The 18,754-nt window shown below is 51.5% G+C and overlaps 6 protein-coding genes across 6 annotated transcripts; 4 read left to right on the top strand and 2 right to left on the bottom strand.

Annotated features, from left to right (window-relative positions):
* Positions 1-509: 509 nt before the first annotated feature.
* MRS44_016768 (uncharacterized protein) lies at positions 510-2,565 on the bottom strand (the record flags this gene model as incomplete). The annotated part of the gene is made up of 3 exons (XM_065618171.1): positions 510-1,194; positions 1,248-2,144; positions 2,243-2,565. 3 exons carry the CDS (start codon positions 2,563-2,565, stop codon positions 510-512), a joined length of 1,905 nt encoding a protein of 634 aa, XP_065474243.1.
* Positions 2,566-4,147: 1,582 nt separating this feature from the next.
* Positions 4,148-5,895, bottom strand: MRS44_016769 (uncharacterized protein; the record flags this gene model as incomplete). The annotated part of the gene is made up of 4 exons (XM_046276646.2): positions 4,148-4,514; positions 4,571-5,097; positions 5,145-5,548; positions 5,595-5,895. 4 exons carry the CDS (start codon positions 5,893-5,895, stop codon positions 4,148-4,150), a joined length of 1,599 nt encoding a protein of 532 aa, XP_046130632.1.
* Positions 5,896-7,398: 1,503 nt separating this feature from the next.
* MRS44_016770 (uncharacterized protein) lies at positions 7,399-8,584 on the top strand (the record flags this gene model as incomplete). Its single annotated transcript, XM_065618172.1, has 2 exons — positions 7,399-7,781; positions 7,852-8,584. The coding sequence occupies 2 exons, from the start codon at positions 7,399-7,401 to the stop codon at positions 8,582-8,584; spliced, it is 1,116 nt and encodes a 371-aa protein (XP_065474244.1).
* Positions 8,585-9,176: 592 nt separating this feature from the next.
* Positions 9,177-10,220, top strand: MRS44_016771 (uncharacterized protein; the record flags this gene model as incomplete). The annotated part of the gene is made up of 1 exon (XM_046280114.2): positions 9,177-10,220. One exon carries the CDS (start codon positions 9,177-9,179, stop codon positions 10,218-10,220), a length of 1,044 nt encoding a protein of 347 aa, XP_046130630.2.
* Positions 10,221-10,718: 498 nt separating this feature from the next.
* On the top strand, positions 10,719-12,309 carry MRS44_016772 (uncharacterized protein; the record flags this gene model as incomplete). The annotated part of the gene is made up of 3 exons (XM_065618173.1): positions 10,719-11,820; positions 11,882-12,102; positions 12,151-12,309. The coding sequence occupies 3 exons, from the start codon at positions 10,719-10,721 to the stop codon at positions 12,307-12,309; spliced, it is 1,482 nt and encodes a 493-aa protein (XP_065474245.1).
* Positions 12,310-13,805: 1,496 nt separating this feature from the next.
* MRS44_016773 (uncharacterized protein) lies at positions 13,806-18,220 on the top strand (the record flags this gene model as incomplete). Its single annotated transcript, XM_046270125.2, has 6 exons — positions 13,806-13,989; positions 14,043-14,198; positions 14,250-14,510; positions 14,563-14,792; positions 15,695-15,725; positions 15,777-18,220. The coding sequence occupies 6 exons, from the start codon at positions 13,806-13,808 to the stop codon at positions 18,218-18,220; spliced, it is 3,306 nt and encodes a 1,101-aa protein (XP_046130628.2).
* Positions 18,221-18,754: the final 534 nt, after the last annotated feature.

An 18,754-nucleotide genomic window follows, 5' to 3' on the forward strand; every position in this document is an offset into this window, starting at 1 on the left:
TCCATCAATTGTGTACCTATTCTTGGGTCCTTTAAGCCTGGATAACGGGTCAGGTTGCACCTTCCTCGTCGTTGAACGTTGTCGCCGAATTAAGCTTGTGAGCTTAATTCAAGGTCCAAGTACCAAAGTACCTTGGCACGTGGTGGTGCGTGTGGCTGGGGGAAGACGACAGCAGTCTTAAACGGCCACTTCGGTTTGCATGCATCGAATTGATGATACCGGCCAGCCGAAGGGAGAGAGAATTTGCCAGACAGGAGCTACATGCTGCTGCATCCTTAGACACGTTTCAATTGTGCGAATGCCGACATCGGATGGAAATTCGCCAACACCCGACTGTTTGTTTGAAGCGAGCTGCACAACGCCGCCACAGGACGAACAGTAAATGTGCCCAGGCAATCACCGGTTGGCTTTACAAACAAGTGGCTTTATGCAGTATTGGTTTATACAATCATTCATTGACTAATCCATCGTAAAACTCATAATCGTGTATAAATCCTGTGCTGTATGCTTTATCGCATACGGCGCACAATAGACCCCGGAACATTCCACAAACCATCAATCTCATCAGGCTTGCTCTTCATCAAAGCGCCCACCAGTGGCTTGACATCATCCGCCAAGTCCGTAGAAAGTCGGAAGTACGCATACCCATCCATCGTCTCATTTTGCCGCCGCCTGAACCCGTAGAATATCCCCAACAGCAGGCACCCAAGGGCCCAGTAGCCAAACATAACCATTAGAATAGGTACCAGGATCGGGAATTCGCCTGGTGTGAGTACCTTTGACTCTTCCGTCGCGGTAAGGTTCGGGTGTAACCAGCCGCCTTCGAAGCCATACTTGCCGTCGTACATGAGCTGTAGCAAATCCATGGCATACGCCCGCATGACAGTCCTCTTTAGATCCATGGGCTTGATATATCCATCATAAGCATGAGAATTTGACTGTATGATCGCTGCAGGGTGGTTAAGGGAAGAAAAGATCTTGCTGTATTGTCCTCTGTGCAGTGTAGTGGCGGCCATGGCACCGAGTGTCGGCATGCGGCTCTCAGTAATGTTCACATTGAAGAGGGGGTCACTCATAGGCTCAAAAGAGTCAAATGTAGATCCCCATGGGTCCAAGATGGCGTACCCGAGAGTGGACATCATCCGGCATTGGACGCCAATGGGTGCAGCAGATTCGATGATGTCGAAATATAAACTTTTGTTAAGGCCGGGGGGCCGCGGTCGTTAAAAAGGCTCTTCGTGTCGGACATGTTGTTTTGAATCTTGGAAAGTGCACCGAAAAATGTCGTATTTGGGATTAAAGAACCATTTTGTGCCTTGATAAGAGGATTGCCATCCAGGCCTTTGACAATGGGATCAAGGTCATTGGAAAAGTCCTCGATTTCCTCGTACGCGGTTGGGATACGGTATTGCCAAAGAGCATACTCCAGGAGATCTCCCTTGTCCAAGTCATCCGGTTTGTAGTCGTCCACCTCGCTTCCATTGTAGGTTGACCATCTCTGACCAAACGCGACTTGACCGTAGGCCAAAATGTTGCCGGCCCTTTCGAAATAGTCAAAGATGCCGCGACCCCGTTGGGTAACTTCAGAGTAGCCTGTTTCTGAGACTGGATGTGCTCGCCAATCCTTCCAGGCGTCGGGCGTGACTTTCGGGTTGAGGAGGACGAAATCGTCGACATTGTCAATGATCTCGCAACGATAGCTTGCCCTCAGACCCCAGGCCTTGTCTCCCACAGGATTCTCGGCTTGAGGTGCGAGAAACATTTCGGGCATGCTTTCGTTGAGGGGGAGAGTGTTGGGGACCTTTTCGAGACCACTATACTCTTCCCGGTCAAGGCCCTTTTGAGTATAAAGGACACCGAAGCCGGGCAGACTGGGAGGAGACCCGCTCTCCCAGATGGTTTTCGCATTTGGATAGTAGTGCATCTTATCTCTACTGTGAAAGTCTTTCCATTGGCGACCGACCACTGTAGGTCTTCCGGATGTGTAGGTGTAACCGTCGGCTTGCTCGATTGCAAGACCAGAGATGGGCAAGGCAACGAAAAATACAATGCTCAGAGAAGCAAGGATGATCCATAGGCGATGTGTGTCTCGCCTCTTGCGGAGGAACAGCCTCGCAAAAAAGCGACCCCATCCTGAAGGAGAGCTCCAAGTGTTGTTGCTATGCTGAAGGAGGGCGACGAGGTTGGGAACTTCCAGGGTGTCCGCTCAAGCATTGCTGCTTCAGCTCCGAGGAGGCCATACCGCGAGAGGTCCAGTCCGATGACGCCGATAAAAAACCAAGAGTAGAAAACCCATCTTCCTCCGTGTCTGCCAAAATTTACGGCGCCGTCACCACCTTCGGGATTGAGCCAGTAGCAGATGACAACAAAGTATCCCACAATGATCAAGGGACATAAGATCAGTACCAGCGATCGGAACCAATATCGACGGCCTGGGAGTTGGACAGCTCCATTTTTAGCGGGAAGTGGACGAGTCGTGGCATGCGACTGTTTCTGTGGGAAGGCATAGTCGTCGGCGGGGAGCAAACGTTGCTCATCATCAGAGAAGTTCCTCAACTCATGCATGATGTATGGTCGGAGAAGAGACCGGGAACGGAGTGAGGAGATCTGAGATTTGAACCCATGACGGGGAAGGGCTTGAAGAACCTTAATAATGGATCTTGAAAGATTGCATCTCGCTTAAACGGAGTCACATTGGGTTTAGAGGCAGAGTAAAGACCTCAGCCGGCTTGGCAAATGGGGGCCAAAACGGGGCCGTTGTTTGGGGCCCAACAGCCTAGGAAATGCAGACTTGGCTTTTCGTGTCATTATACGTGCAGGAAGGAGAAATTCAGTATGTGATTAATGCGCCTAAGATCTTCAATTTGAGCCCACACAAGGCTTATTCCTTCCTAAAAGTCAGGAAGCAATTCCCGTCTCGGGCTCAACGTTGGTCCACAAACGCAATGCGAGCATGCACCTCGCAACGCTAAAATCTGACAGCCCTACTTGTCCAGCCACGAAGGTCGCAGCTGAGACAAGTCGACAGGGAAGACGCTCCTTCGGGTGGCAACTCAATCTCTTCCAAGAACTTGGTCTTGGAAAGACAAGGCTTGTTACTGTGTTATTGAGGCTTGGGTATGAGTCTTGGTTGTGTTACGGCTGTATTATTTCTGTTGCTTGCGCCAGGCTTGGAATGCCGCACGATACACATGAAGTGGCTTCTTATTCTTGGGCTTGATCTTGTTCAAAAGCTCAAGGATGCGTTGTGAGAGATCGTTGCATTTAGCGGCGAGATCACACAGCTTTTGCTGCTCCGGCGATATTTGTGCTGGCTCCGGCGTCTTTAATTTGGCTGTGACTTCTTTCATCGCTTCGGCGATGACTTCCTCGACTCATTCTTCTCGAGGCTGTCATTGGCAGAGTCGCGGATCTCTTTAGCGCCCTTCATGAGCTTCGAGCCGAGCTCGATGAAGGTGATGATGGCGGATGCGAGTCCTACGGCCGAGACTGGATCCATCGTCAGCGACGGGTACTCGGCGGAAGTGGTTCGGGGATGGTTGATGATGATGAAACTGGTTGAAAATGGGCAAGGAACGCCTCATTTTGAAGACCTGATGCCCCCTCACTCTGCTGCCTCATCATTGGGCAACAACTTCCTGAGGTGGCTGTGCGGGAAAGTGGCTTGATTAGAGCTGAAATGCAAACTGCGCTTGAAGCACTTCCAACAGGCCAATGGGGAGCTAGTATTTATTGGTGTCTGTCCTTTGGATATGGCAGTGTCGGATAGCAACAAAGGTGGCGCACCTCTTGAGTGAGGCTGTGTTAGTACCGGTCAATAGCAGTCTATCCGGGTTACAAAGTACCTCATCCTAATGTAGCCCTGAGGAGAGTCCTCTTTTCGTCGATGGGAGGCTAGATGCTAGAAATGACTAAGATGTCAAGCTTTGAAGGTTTTAATGCTATGTATGTCTATGTACTTGCTTCAGTCCTATTTACTATCCAGCGGCCTCGAGTCGCCTCGTGTCTAGTTCTCTTGTAATCTAGTCCAGTCTAATAAAAAGTCTAACCAGCGACTCAAAACCCAGCGTCTATCCCGGTAAATGTCGAAAAGAAAACCCTTTAGGTATTAAAAGAAATAGTAGGCAGAGTGGAGTTGCAGGAGAGATCAGCCCTTGGTCTCCTGCGATCCCGTCGCCGTAGCAGCCTTGGCAGAGTACTTGCATCTTGATCGAATTGCAGGGCCGTACTTCCAGAGGATAAAGGGCATCGGGAGACAGGCGAGGGCGAGGAAGGCGGGCACTGAGCTTGCCCATTGGGTACCCAGCTTATCGTACATCTGCTTGGTGAACAGCGGGAATGCGGCGCCGAAGAGTGATCGCAGCACAGTGTTTGCTGCCAAGACAGAGGCGGCGTAGATGGCATAGGCGTCGATAAGGTAGTTGAAGATGGAGTGGAAAATGAGCGTCATGCCGAGACCGAAGGGTATACCAGCTGCCACGGGGGACATCCAATGGATGTCAGTGTACGATGTCCTATTTCCGTTGTTAGTCGAGATTAAAGGAGAATCTCGTGATCAGCTCAAACTTACCATGCAAACCAGAACATCCCCACTGGCACACAGATGCCACCAATCATGCTGCCAGGTAGACGGTACTCAGGGGGAACCATGCCGCCCTTTGCTGCTTTCGTGATCTTCATGTACCACAGGTTTATCAGAGAGACGGTTGGCACGGCCGAAAACATTCCCACCGCGACACCCAAGAAGGCCAGTCCTCCCTTTCCAGCCGACCAGCCCCGTTCAAGCTGGAAAACAACAGGGTACGCGCCAAAGAGCATGTACAGAGTACCGTACACGATGGCTGTGTAGATGGACAGGATGAGGACGATGGGCTCGACGAATAGCAGCAACCAGGGTCGGACAAGAGCCTTCTTGAGAACAACGGCTGGAGGATCGGCCTTGCCTGCGTGATCGTACTCGGAGATGTAGAACTTTCCGGTCTTTTCGGAGAGCACTTGAGCTCGATTCTTCAGGATTAGAGGCCCATATGTCTCAGGGACGAGGAAAATTCCCAGGAGCCAGAAAGCTCCCGCAATGATGCCCATCAATCCCATGACCTGCAAATCGTTAGTATGCATTTAAGAAGTTGGCTCGTTGAACTCACCCATCGCCAGCCCTCATCTTCGCCAAGATAGCCGCCAATAAATGGTCCCAGAGTAGGCCCCATTGCAGGTGCCAAAGAAAACAGTCCCATGGCGATACTTCGCTCATCCGCGCGGAAAACATCAGAAATGACACCACCCGCGTTTGTAAGCGGCGAAGAACCGAATGTTCCTGCGAAGAATCGGAGAACCAAAAGGGTAGCTACGCCATCATCGGCCGTGCATGCTGCGCTGAAAACGACGTAAAGGCCGTAGCTGATGAAGAACACGATTTGACGACCGTAAATCTCTGATAGTGGTGCCCAGAGAAGAGGTCCGAGGGCGAAGCCCAACACGTACAAGCTCACGCCGCCTGTGATGAGGGTGTTGCTTGCACGGAAGTGAAACATGAGCTCCTTCATAGTTCCTGATCGTGGTCAGTATAGGCCTTGCATCGAAGAAGACTCACTCACCTGTATAGGCACTGGAGCTGAATGCGACGGCGAAACAGGTCGCGGCGGAAACCATGGTGATTCGCCATCGTGCGAGTTTGGACCAGTTGAAAGGATTTCCTGCATCATCTGGGATAAAAGAGACGATGTAAGGTTCCTCAACCGTCCCTTTGCCAGGGTACTCGTGATACTCTACAGCATCGTCGATTCGGGTCCGATCAAGAAGGAGGTTGAGTAGAGATCGGGGTCGAGGAGTAGGCTCGGGGGCCTGTCGGAGAGTGTCGTCGTCACTGGTGGATGGACAGGCGTTGTGGTCGTTCATTGTGGAGTGTGCTCTGAACTAGAGTATGTTGTATGATCATCCCATGCCGAGGGGTTTGAATCTTGGTCTGCCACCTAGATATGTATGCAAAGGTGAAGTTTCAGGAGGCAACCCTTTATACGATCTCGGACGAATCTGCCAAGGTTTGGATCAAATCTCTCCGGCAGCTTCGGCTGCACCATGACATGTAACATGACGAAGAATAATGTGATTTCTCCCCTTCGGCGTCTTTCAGACCCCCGACCGTATTCGAAATGGCAGCAGAGCCCCCTTGGTCACGGCGCAGGCCGCGATTGGGCTGCAGTCGTAAGACCCAGATTTTGGGCGGCCAAAACCACGCGATCCTCCGGCTCATAGGCAAAGATGTGGGCCTGATCCCTGGAAGATCTGAGTTGATACAGGGCTTGACTCTAGCATGTGATAGCCAAAGGGGCTGTTTTTACCGAGCTTCAAAAGGGCTGAGACCGACGGGTCGGTATTCTTGGCTGCATCGTCCCCCAGACACATGATGTATAATCCCCGACGGTCTTTATGCTGGGAGCGATCCGACGGGAAGGTGGAGACGGTACGGAGCGACGCATACTAGCGAATGCCGACTCTGGGTTTATCTCATTACCCTATGCCTGACAAGTCACTAAAGGCGATAACTGAGGCTGTATTGATTGGTCTTGGTAAGAGTTGTCGGTGTTGGTTCGGTGGTTACGTGGAAACCCAAGGGTTCATAATTGGGCACAACCGCTTATCCGGCACAATTGTGCCTTGGGTTATGCACCTTCTATGTATGGACATAGTCATCATGAGTTCTTTACTCCAGTCAGATAAATAATGAGGGCAGGATAGACGGTCAGAATAACGTTCTTATTAAGGAAATAAGCATACAGGAAGTCAAATTAATTGACTTGGGTGCGTGCGTGCCCAAGAATTAGCGTGGTTTGGGAACGAAAAAACACCCAGTAAGCGCTGTCGGAACCTCGCTGCATGGAACTCCGAGTGTGCGGCTTGGAGTTGATTGCGATCCATGGATGTTTCCGAATGCCTCTGGGACATTCGATACTAAAAAATGAGAAAAATGACGTCGGAGCCTCCAAAAGTGGGCGTTACGGGATAAATCGGGCTAAAATTTCCGTTGTTTGTCATATTTCTCGTAACTTCTTGGTATCGTGACTTGCTTCCGGGCTACCCTGGATCACGTGGAGTCAAACCTTGAATTCTCGTGACGATTAGATCTTGACCTTGAAACTGGCTTACGGGAGCAAAGTCGCCACCTCAGGCAATGAATCGTATCTCGAAATGATACCCAATGATTGTGACTCCTCGTTGCATGGATGACTGGATCTCTTGTGCGTGAGGAGATTCCCTTAGCTTAGGTCATCAAGGTCCTCACAAGAGTCACCACATCAATTCTCACGACTCCATCAACGCGTCAACACTCACCATCAACACTTCACGTGAACACCGCATCAACCTACAAAATCTCCGCGGCACGGAGATTCATTCATAATCATGGGTCGAACTGAACCTTCTATCGGCCGACCACCAGCGGCCTTTCGCAAGGATGCACGCGCCAAGAAGGCCAAAGCCACTCTCAATCAAACGATTCCCCAGCTCCTGTCGGCACATCCCCGAGCCCGACGAGGCATCGAGGCGGCGGAGTTGATCGTCAATCCGTCTCCCGGGGACCGCAAAGCCGAGATCAAAAAGTCAAACGGCCAAGCCGAATCTGATCCACCGGGGCCCCGGCTTTGTCTCCAAGTGGCCGACACCCTCACGGCAGCTCGTTCTCTCCTGGCGCGTGATACACCTTCAGGAGTTACCCTTGATCTTGGCAATAAGAATGCCAGAGTTGCTATTTTGAACATGGCCTCCCCTTTGTCCCCTGGTGGCGGGTTCTTGAATGGTGCTGGTAGTCAGGAAGAATCTCTGTGCATGCGGACAACACTACTGCCCTCATTAAAGGACGAACACTACCGACTCCCAGAAGTTGGTGCAATATTCACACCGGATGTGCTGGTTTTCCGCGACGAAGAAGCAGAGGATGTGCTTGAGAAAAGATCGTTTCTTTGTCAACTGCATCACGGCTGCCATGCTCCGAGGTCCAGAGATAGACGTCAACGAGCTGGGGAGAGGAAGTTACACGCACGAGAAGGATCGCGAGTTGGTTCTTCAGAAGATGAAAATGGTGATGCGGATTTGCCAGGCCAAAGGCGTCAAGAGACTGGTGGCGGGTGCTTGGGGTTGCGGCGCATACGGTAATCCTGTGGCTGAGGTTGCTCGCGCGTGGAAGAAGGTTCTTTTGCCGCCAAGAAAGACCGGCAAGGGCAAGCAGAAGGGAACCAAGGAGACATGGGATGGAGTGGAAGAAGTCATGTTTGCCATCAAGGATGCAGGCATGGCTGAAGCCTTTGCCGAGGCTTTTGGTGAAGGGCTCTTGCGGGATGAGGGTCTTGATGCTGATGAGGACGAGGAGGATGAGGAGGTTGATCCCGAAGAGGTCAAACGCCAAGAGCTGCAGGTCAAGATCCGGGAACTGGAGCAACGTATTGAAGCAGCGGCGAACCCTCGAGTCAAGGAAGGATTGACGTCCATTCTCGAGGGGTTGAGGAAGCAATTGCCCGAAGACACTGGATCAGGTGGAGGCGGGCCGGATCCATCGAGTGAAGAGGATGCGGATACTGATGTGGAGAGGTAGAATGCTACTCGGTTACCAAGCAAAACTATTTGATCTCAAGAGTTCTTGAATTTGAACTATTAGTCAGGACTCGCGAGGGGCAAATCGGCTCGCCCCAAGATACCGGCCGGGGTTGTCTTTATCCCCACTTGCTTCAACGGCATGATGCGCGAAACAATCACATTGGTAAGCGCTCTTAGGGGTGAAAGAAGCTCAAACTCATGCCATATAACTAGATATAGCACACTATTTACCAAACAAAACCGTCTTTAGCCAAGACGGACTTTGGTTGATAAGTCCGATCAGCCTGGTGAGAATCCGGAGTTAACAATGGAGACGGGCTGCACCCTATGGCTGACGTCCACAGGATTAGAAATACATAGGGAGGGCCTACCAATCGCTATGATTCCTTTGGCTTTCCGATACTCCTTGGCCCAGTTGCTCCGTGATTCCGGGATTACAATGCCTTAATGTTCTTATATAAAGCTTGTGTCGAGATGGACAAGCTGGGTGATTGATATCGACATTCTTACATGTTACTACCTATTGGCGCAGTTATCTTATCAAGGGCCGGGCTTCGACTATAACAAAGAACACAATCTTAACCGTCATCATGACAAACGAATTGATTCTTTTGACCGGCGCCACTGGCTTCCTTGGCCATCGTATCCTGGTCCTGGCCCTGCAAGCTGGATACCGTGTTCGCTGTGCCGTCCGCTCAGCAAAGGGCATCGACAAGATTCTCGCCACCGAAAGCGTCAAGAAGCTTGGATCCCTCACTCGGAAGCTCTCTTGGATTGTCGTATCTGATATTGCGGCGCCTGGAGCTTACGATGAAGCTGTCATTGACGTCAAGTATATTCTTCACGTCGCTTCACCTGTAGGCGATATTCGAACCTGGGGTGACTCAGCAGGCTTGACTGACGAAGAAGCTTTCGTCAAACCTGCTGTTTCTGGTGTCATCGGCATGTTGGAAAGCGCAGCAGCGCATAGCCCAACCTTGAAGCGCATCGTCGTCACCAGCTCTGTTGTCGCAATCTTCCCGACCAAATACTTTATGGGGGAGGCACCCCCTCAAGATCACGTGTTTGATGCCAACTCGCGACTGGAGAATCCAACTCCTCCATACCCTCCCGGATTCGCCTATCAAGCCAGCAAGATTGCTGCTCTGAATGCATCAGAAGCCTGGATGAAGAAGCACAACCCCAAATTCGACATGATCAGCTGTCTCCCAGCCTGGATCTTTGGAACGAACGAATTTGCCGTCAAGGCCGACGATTTGATGGGCGGATCAAACTCGACCTTGCTCAGCGTCCTGAAAGGCACAGAGTCCAAGGTTCCAGTCAACTCGGCTGTTGTCTCTGTTCATGACTGTGCCCAGGCGCATCTATTGGCCCTTAGCCCGTCTGTGGAAGGTGGTCAAGCCTTTATCGCTGGCCAACTCGAGCGCCTCGAAGACGCAAACGGCATTGCACGCAAACACTTTCCAGAGGCCTTCACGAAGGGTATCTTCTCTGACACGTGTCGACAAGCAACTACACGCATTCCTCAGAATAATGACACGGCAGAAAGTGTGCTGGGCTTGAAACTGCAAAGCTTTGAAGATGTGGTGAAAGAGGTCGCTGGCCAATATTGGGAATTGTCCCAGAAGGATTAGATCAGTTGTCACGGAGATGGCTGGAATGAGATGACACGAGACGGGATGGTTCAGTTATTGGTGGACAAGCAAAAGCAATATGCAAAACAGCCAATCATCTCTTTTATTCAAGATCACAAATGCTTCATTACCGTCATAAATCAGATCATCTGAGCACAATATGATGCTTGTGCACCTTGTGCAACACATTATGCAGTCGCACAATCACCCCTGTCTCAAAAGAAGCGCCGACGTCCAAACGAGCTTCAGTTTAGAGTTTAGACTATTGCGTAGAGCCCATGTCCAGTGTCTCACTGGCGCGTTGTGACTGGACAATGCTGCGCCACTACTAGGGACGGGCTAAAACAGGTTTGTTATTGCGGTGACGAGGCATCACGCTTGCTCGTTCGTCCTGATCCTTCTTTCAACCTCTGTTGAGGAGCTTTTGTCTGATTGCATCTCCTCTGTTGAGGCTGTTTTGTTGATTGTTACGCGACTCTTGTGAGAGGCATCACCACCATGACGAGCAATATCAGCTCCGCCATTCCCGGCCACTCTGCCAATGGCTCGGGACACGGGGACTCTGAATCGACCCCGCTTCTTCCTACCGTGACGAGTCGTCTTCCGACCATCGCGCATGAAGGCGAGAGTGGCAGAAGAGGCTTCCATCCTCGTCGCTTCCTGACTGTACTCTGGAGGAGCTCATGCACGGCTTCAATGCTCGTCAACGTCCTCTGGCCGTTTGTCCCCATCGCCATCATCCTCCAGTTCTTCCCCGGTCTGCATCTCTGGAAATTTGCAACCGCGTACATCGCCGTCATTCCTAGCGCTAATCTTCTCGGCTTTGCGGGTCAAGAGTTTGCGCGAAAGATGCCCAAGGTGGCTGGTATTCTCATCGAGACGACCTTTGGATCCATCATTGAGATTATCCTGTTCATTGTCTTGATCGCAAAGCACGACGCGGATGCTTCGGAAGGAAATGGGGATGAAAACAACCTTATTCCCATCATTCAAGCCGCAATTCTTGGCAGCATCCTTACAAACTTGCTCCTCTGCCTTGGACTGTGCTTCTTTTTTGGCGGACTTCGACAGGCCACTCAAAAGTTCCATGCCATCGTGAGCGAAGTTGGTACGGGCCTTCTTCTGGTCGCCGCCTTTGGTCTCCTCATCCCCAGCGCGTTCTACTCTGCCCTCAAGTCCGAGGTAGTGCCTGATATTCCAGGTCTACACGTGCTTCACGAAAAGTTCACAGAGGGTAAACTGCAGGAGGATGTTCTCCGTATCAGCCAGGCTACCTCTATAGCGCTGATTGTGGCCTTCTTCCTCTACATCTGGTATCAGGCTAGCAGCCAGCACAGCATCTTTGACGAGGTTATTGAGATGGATGAGCACCGCGACGCAGACCGCGAGGCGGATATGGAGAAGCCCAAGTTCACCATGACTGAGACGTTGCTTGCCATTGGCATCTCGCTCGTCTTTGTGACTCTGCTTCTCGTGTTCCTGGTTGAAAAGATTGAGCATGTTGTGGAAAGCGGTGTTCCCGATCAGTTCCTGGGCTTGATTCTGTTGCCTCTCGTGGAGAAGGCGGCCGAACACTTGACTGCCATTGACGAGGCATGGGGTGAGTTCCAAAGACAGGCATCTCTTGGAGTAGCTTTTTTACTGACACACACCCCTTCCAGATGGTGTCATCAACGTGGCTCTCTTCCATTGCATTGGGCCCAGCATCCAGACAGCTCTTTTCAACGGTCCTCTAGTCGTCCTCATCGCCTGGGCCATCGGCAAACCCCTGGACCTGAACTTTGAGATCTTCATGATCGTTCTGCTCGTCCTGTCTATCCTCGTGGTTGGAAACTTCCTTCGGGATGGTGAATCCAACTGGCTGGAAGGCGCTCTGCTTGTTGTATGTGTCACTCACCTTGATTTTTCTTGACGATGCTGACTTTGTTAGGTTATTTATGCCATTGTGGCGATTGCCAGCTATTACTATCCCAACCCCGACGTGGCCACTTCTAACGGTCTGGAGGGTGCGGAGATGGTCAATGTCACCATGAGCGTTGATACGCTGCGCCAGCTGCAGCAGCTGATCAGCGCGAAGCTTGCGGAGTAACTTCCGCAGTCCAGGACCTTGCCCAAGGGGGCGAGAAGCAGATCAAGCAGCAAGATTGACGGACCTGACAGCTCGTAAACTTCTCGGCGCTCCTAAAAATGTGTCGCAACTCTCAAGTCGCCAAGGTCGAGATCGTGAGTGGTAGGAGGGGATGTGCGGATTCGTGGGAAGTGATGAAGTCGAAGGTGTAAGATTGGATTATCCGTGAGCGAAGGTGATGGGCAGATTGAAATTGGGTAGCTAGTACTGCAGCTCCAAGCATTAGAATTGTCAGAGACAAGCATGACCTTGACTGTTGCCTGCAGCATCCTGGAGTGGTAACTCACATGACGTGGGAGAAGTCGTATTTGTTGAAGCGCAATGGGGATCTCGACAGATCCGCTATGCCAGATGCATCATCTTGGCGTTAATGCCGAATACCCCAGATTATAGCGAATGACTCGGGCGGACTTGAAAGAGGAGGAGACGGGACGCGGTAGCATCGTATTTCCCCCCTCATATTTCCCCATTGTCCTTCCACAGCATCCGAGTGGTCATTTCAACCAAGCCATATTCGTCCATCCATGATTCAACACCCAAAACAAACCCGTCAAGATTGAGGCAGCGATTGCGGGTGCGGAGCCGATTCCACGCGGAGCCGATCGACCGAGTCGGCATCTTCTGATCGGCACCGACTCCGCGCGACCTTGTTAAGCCGCCTTGGCTTGTCCTGAATTGGAATGGTAGGTTTCGCTAGGGAGGTGAGCCGTGTGCCACGTGCTTGGGATTATCTGGGGTATCATCTTGGGGTAATGTTGGGAAGATGGCACCGTAGAGGGGGATGGGCTTAGACACACAAAAGGACGGTGAGGAGAAAAGAGAGTTTGATCTAGATGATGCATTTGCATCTTCCCTTTTGTCCGAAAGAATACGACATGGTGTACCTGTTGAGATATGGCATATGAGCGGCATTGTTGGGTTGGAGTAACGGTCCTACCGCCCAGAAGCAATCATTGTCTTGTACCAAACGCCACTCAGATTGCATCCATGCCGGAAAGGAACCCCTGCCAACATCCGGTCTCAGGCCTGTCAAGTCCCATCTCCGCCTGAACCAACCAACCAACCCAAGCCAACCCCGGAGCCTCTCCCCAGCCGATCTTGCACCCGCTCGGCATTTGCAAAGAATCCTGGAGTCGGGTTCCGGACATGTAGTTCCAGAGCTTGTGTAATTTGACAATTTGTGGGGTGCATCTTTTCCTTGCTCGCTTTTGGTTCTCTCCGCGTTTACTCCCCGAATCCCCGCCGTCGCCCTCCACAACTAATCCGGGGTAATGGAATGGCTGGGTCGATCGTATTTGCCTGTGATTGACTGTTCCAGGAACTATATTAACTTGTTCATCCCCCTGGTGTGGGGAAGCTCCTGAACACGTAGCCCATTTGCCTCTCTTTCTCAGCGTACCACTGTCTCTCAGCTCACTCCTCTCAGCATACTGCCGTCTCCTCGACTTACCTTCGCAATGTCCAGCCCAAGCCCAAGCTCCAACGGAAAGCCTCACAATGAGCACCGCGATGACCTCGACAAGATCCAGACGGCGGCCAGCATACCCATCTCGCCCGAGCTGTTTGAGCAGTTGTATCTGTCGCCGAAGAACAAGGTCAAGGGAGACCTTAGACAAAAGTTTGGCAACCCGACACCAGTGGGTAAGGATGACTACAAGTGTTCCATGTCTTGGATATCGCTAACAGGATGAAAGCTCTGGGAGGTTTCCTACTATGCACCACGCCCGTCTCCATGTCGCTTCTAGGGTGGCAGGGAGCTGGTGGATTCTCTGCGGCGGCCAACGTCGGTGCTTACTTCGGTCTCGGTGGTCTTTTCCTCACTCTGGGAGGAATTGGTGAATGGATTCTCGGTAAGTTGCTCGTCCAGTACTAACGTGCGATACACAAGCTAATCTCTTCAGGCAACACGTTCCCTGCGACGGTCTTTTGTCTCTTTGGAGGCTTCTGGTTTACTTTCGGTGCAACTGTCGTCCCAGGATCCGGCGCCTACGGTTCATACTCGACCACTGGGAACGTGGCCGATGGCATGACCGAGCCGCAGTTCTACTCGACTTTCTCCTTCTTCCTTATTGCCATGGCGATTCTTTGTGCAATCTTCTTGGTGGCGAGCATCCGAACGAACATCATCTTCTTTCTCATCTTCCTCCTGCTTGTTCCTTGCTGTAAGAATCGCTCCTCTTCAGTGTCGACAACAGCTAATCCATTTGTCAACAGTCAGCTGCCTCTCCGCCTCGTTCTTTGCCGTCGCCCACGGTGCCTCGGACAGCGCTCTGACCTTTCAACACGTCGGTGCTGGGTTGCTCCTCGCTGTGTCGCTTCTTGGGTGGTACATCTTCTTTGCTCTTGTGCTCTTGTCGGTCGACTTCCCCTTGTGCCTCCCTCTTGGAGACCTTTCGACTGTCATTCGCGGACGTGGCGATCAGCCCAAGCAGGATGTGGATGAGGTTTAAGGACCATGGTATAATCGTGTTGTAAAATGTTGCTGTCGTGATGGAATGTTGGGTGGAATGGGTGGGGTTCTAGTTATGACTCGTGTCCGCAATGGCGCAGCTTCTGAACTGTTAAAAGTAATGCCCGAGACCGCCTGATTAGGTAGTTACTCTGAGGTCCATGCTGGAGACTGGAGATGGAGAATTTGAGATAGCTTGAAAATCTACTGGTTTCCGCACATCGATCTATTGCCTATCCTGGAAATGCCCGCCGGATCTTACGTATCACGTAGCAGGGGTATCCGACGAACAAACAACTGGATGAACTATTGAGAAGGCGTCAATAGAACGCATTTCCGTTAAACCGAGAACCAAGACTATGCGATAAGACTCTCCTATAGCATCTGCCGATCACCCACCCACCCACCACAAGTTGAAGCCTTCACAAGCCCTACTAGTCATGCTCACTGGGCCAGCCATGCCGACGTTTGCGGGGAGAGGCAATTCATGAACGCCCCCCATCTTCCCCCGCAGTTGGGACACGCACTACGCCCCCCCGGCTTAGCTACTACCACCCTTCTCCAATGAGAGCCTCAGCATATGGCAAGGCCTCACTTTTCAGCGCAGTCCCAACGCCTTAGTGCAATGCGGGGAAGGGATTTTCGGTGGACCGGAATCGAGTATTAATAGGGGAGAGTCCACCCAGGCCCTCGTCACGACTCCTCTATCATGCATCGTTGAAGCCCTAGTTCCTGGCACATTTGTTATATCTGCCACGGCACCGCTTGTAACTTGACAATACCCCAGGGCTGCTCTTTTCAATGTCGACTACCAGGGTTCGACGGCAAAACCACAGTTGTGATTTTTGCAAAAGGTCGAAAAAGCTTTGCGATGGCTATGTGCTCAACAGTGCAAAGGCCCAAGCAGAGGCTTCTGGTGATGCAACAGGTATGTCCCAAACTGTCTCGGATATTCACGACTTTTTCTGACAAAGAGCAGACCCCAAGATCTTGCCTTGCTCCTATTGCGTCAGGACAAAGAAGCAATGCCCTCTAAATCCTCATTGGGTTCGAGCAAGGTCCGCTGGAGCCGCCCCAAAGAGCGAGTCGTCTGCGTCTCCAGCAGCCGAAAATAGCGCACGAAAAAACTCTCGCAGCAAGCGACAGAGAACGGAACATCGAGATGCATCGACTTCTGCATCCAGAGACTTTGATCTCAGCTCGAGCGACATGCTCAACCTACTTCCGACCCCGTCTCCGAGCAACTTTCAGTACTGGGAAGCACCCATTCCTAGCTTGGAAGGTCCTGAGGCTTTTCCGGCGGATGATACTTTTGCTTTTCTCGGATTGGAGACGGAATCTCCGGATGATCCTTCCGAGGTTGGTCTTGGGGATGTCAATTCCGAAGCGCCCGGCGGTTCCACCGATGGATCCAACGAGTCTTTGCAGGACGCCTTGTCCAACCTCACAGCTACCTTTGGATCACAACCATCAGAGTTTGACTTTCAAGCCTCATGGGACTTTACTCAGCAACTCTCGACAAGCTACGGATCCGGACTTTCCACTCGGTCGGCACCTTTGAGGGGAAATGTCCGAAGAGATCATCGGCATCGTCGACCTCGGCCCCCAACTTGGCTTGACAACACCAGTGCATCGCCTTCACCTTTTCATCCCGAGTTTGGATTGATGGAACGACAGAATAGCAAACTCATGACGGAAAGTCTGTTGCAAGTCTACCATGATGTCTTGGAGAACAATCTTGCGTGCTGGCTTGCAGACAACACTTGCCCATACAAGATGCAGAGCAAAAGCAGCAGGCGCGGGCGGATGAATTCAGTAGCAGCAACCTTCATGCCAGGAGATGCTCCTATTCTTCCCGAATGGGGAACGGTCTGGTCTAACCGAATCTACCGTCGGGTTGTGCATCTTGATCAGGTTGCACGTGCAGCCAAGCTGGTTCGCCTTACTCGGGCTGAGAGCCAGTCTGCATCAAGGGCTCTCGATCTCGTTATCATGGCCTTTGCAACACAGTTCTCTCAAGGGAGCAAGCATCGACGACGACGCCTAGGTTCTATCGACCCCCTGGAGCCAGAACCGCCGAGGGACATTGCCGATGAACTCGCCGACGAGTTTGAGCAGAATCTTCAATTATCCGTTTGGGAACAAGCAAAGAAGGCCCTACAAGATGTTTCTGAAGTTGAATCTTATCGCGTGGTCTACGCAGAGCTAATATTTGGGCTCACGCAACGACCGCGAACCAACGATGACTCTCTAGACGACTTCAGACCCCGCAAGAGCAAGGTTGGGAACGCCAAGATTTCAGCATTACCTCGAGTTTTGGAGCTCATGTCTGAAGATGGGCCACCGACATTTATGGAGAGGGCTGCTCGAAAGATGCAGGCTCTAAAGTACAACTTTGAAGCGAATGAATCGGGTTTCTTGGAGACGAGTCAACTATATCAACAACACAACGAGATTCGTGTTGATATGGAGGAGCGAGGCACGATTGGGTTGCTGTTCTGGCTCGCCGTCATGTTTGACACCGTCTCTTCATCCATGAACGAGAGGCCAATCGCCTTAGCGGATGAGGACTGTGAACACGATGCGGCTCAAGAGCAGCTAGCGAGCAAGGCTGCATCAGAGTCTCAACAGGCCAACATGCGCTGGGACCTCAATCTTTTCACTCAAGACGGTCCAAACACACTTCATTGGCCTTGTCCGCAGGAGGTGGCGGCCGAGGTTGTGACACGCGCAGCACCAATCAAAGTGTTGCTATTTCGGCACGTCTCATACCTGCAAAACGCCTTGCGGAAGAAGTTCTACCAGCAAGTGGAGGAGATCATCCAGAGCACTATCTCTACGTATCGATACTGGAACACGACATACGGCGCCTTCTTCCGAGACTTGGTTCGGGATTACGATTCAGTGCCTCCCAGGATGAAGTCGTGGTTCGTTTGCATCGCAATACCGTGGCATCTAGCCTCTCTGATGCTCTCCGACTTGATCGACTTTGTGGACAGGAACAACTTGGGACGCAAGGAAGCCACAATTTCTCGCATCAACTCCAAAATGACAGCCCGGATACGCAAGTCAAGCGCCATTGAACTCGCCGATCTCGCACGAGTTACATCACCACCACCAGACATGGTCGGTAGTCCAGCAGACCAACTCCCAAACTTCCACTTCGCCGTCAACCAAGGTCCATTGCTTACAGAACCGTGGACCATTCTCTTGATCCGTGGGTTCGCCAAGGCGGCAATCTTTCACCTGGGGGTAGCAGAGGACTTGAGGCAGCATGAGTTGTCGCTGGGACATGATAATGAGGATTTGCAGCAGAGTCTTAAACGGACGGAGTATTGTATTGGGGCGCTTTGGTCTTTGGGTCGCAAGTCGCAGATGGCAAAGGATATTGCAGAGGCTCTTAATGAGGAATTGAGGAGTTAGGGTATTGATTTGGGAGGACGAGGACAATGAAAAGTGAGCGATGTTTCTTTCATGCCTTATCTCGATTGACTTACGTAAATTTGTCAACTCACTCTTGCGTATAATACAATGAGTTTAGAACTCGGTAATCGCGTTGCAGGCCAATGATTGTAATAAAACTGAATGAAAAGTGTACCAGATCACCGCCGTATTGTTGAGTTGGCACATGGGCTCTGTCTTGGACGGAAACTGGTGTCGTCCGTCACAGATGCAGCAAGCACGTGGCCTATCCTTGCTGAAATCTTTCACGTATCTTTAGAAAGTTCGGTGCAGCTGCAGGAGAACACGCAAGGGTAACCCTACCCCAATGCAGCATGAGCCTGAGAGGCGCCAGACATCTGGAAGGCCAATACCGCAACCATGCCAACTGAAATGGTGTCTTGGGCCATGTATTCCGTCATGTACATGGCGAGAGTAGGCAATGATCTTGTAGAGGTGTTACTGATCCACCAAACTAGACATCTAATTTGCCGTGGTCACTGACACCATTTTGGA

This window comes from Fusarium solani (assembly GCF_023522795.1).
Source record: "Fusarium solani strain SB1 chromosome Unknown bctg00000012, whole genome shotgun sequence".
NCBI lineage: Eukaryota > Fungi > Ascomycota > Sordariomycetes > Hypocreales > Nectriaceae > Fusarium > Fusarium solani.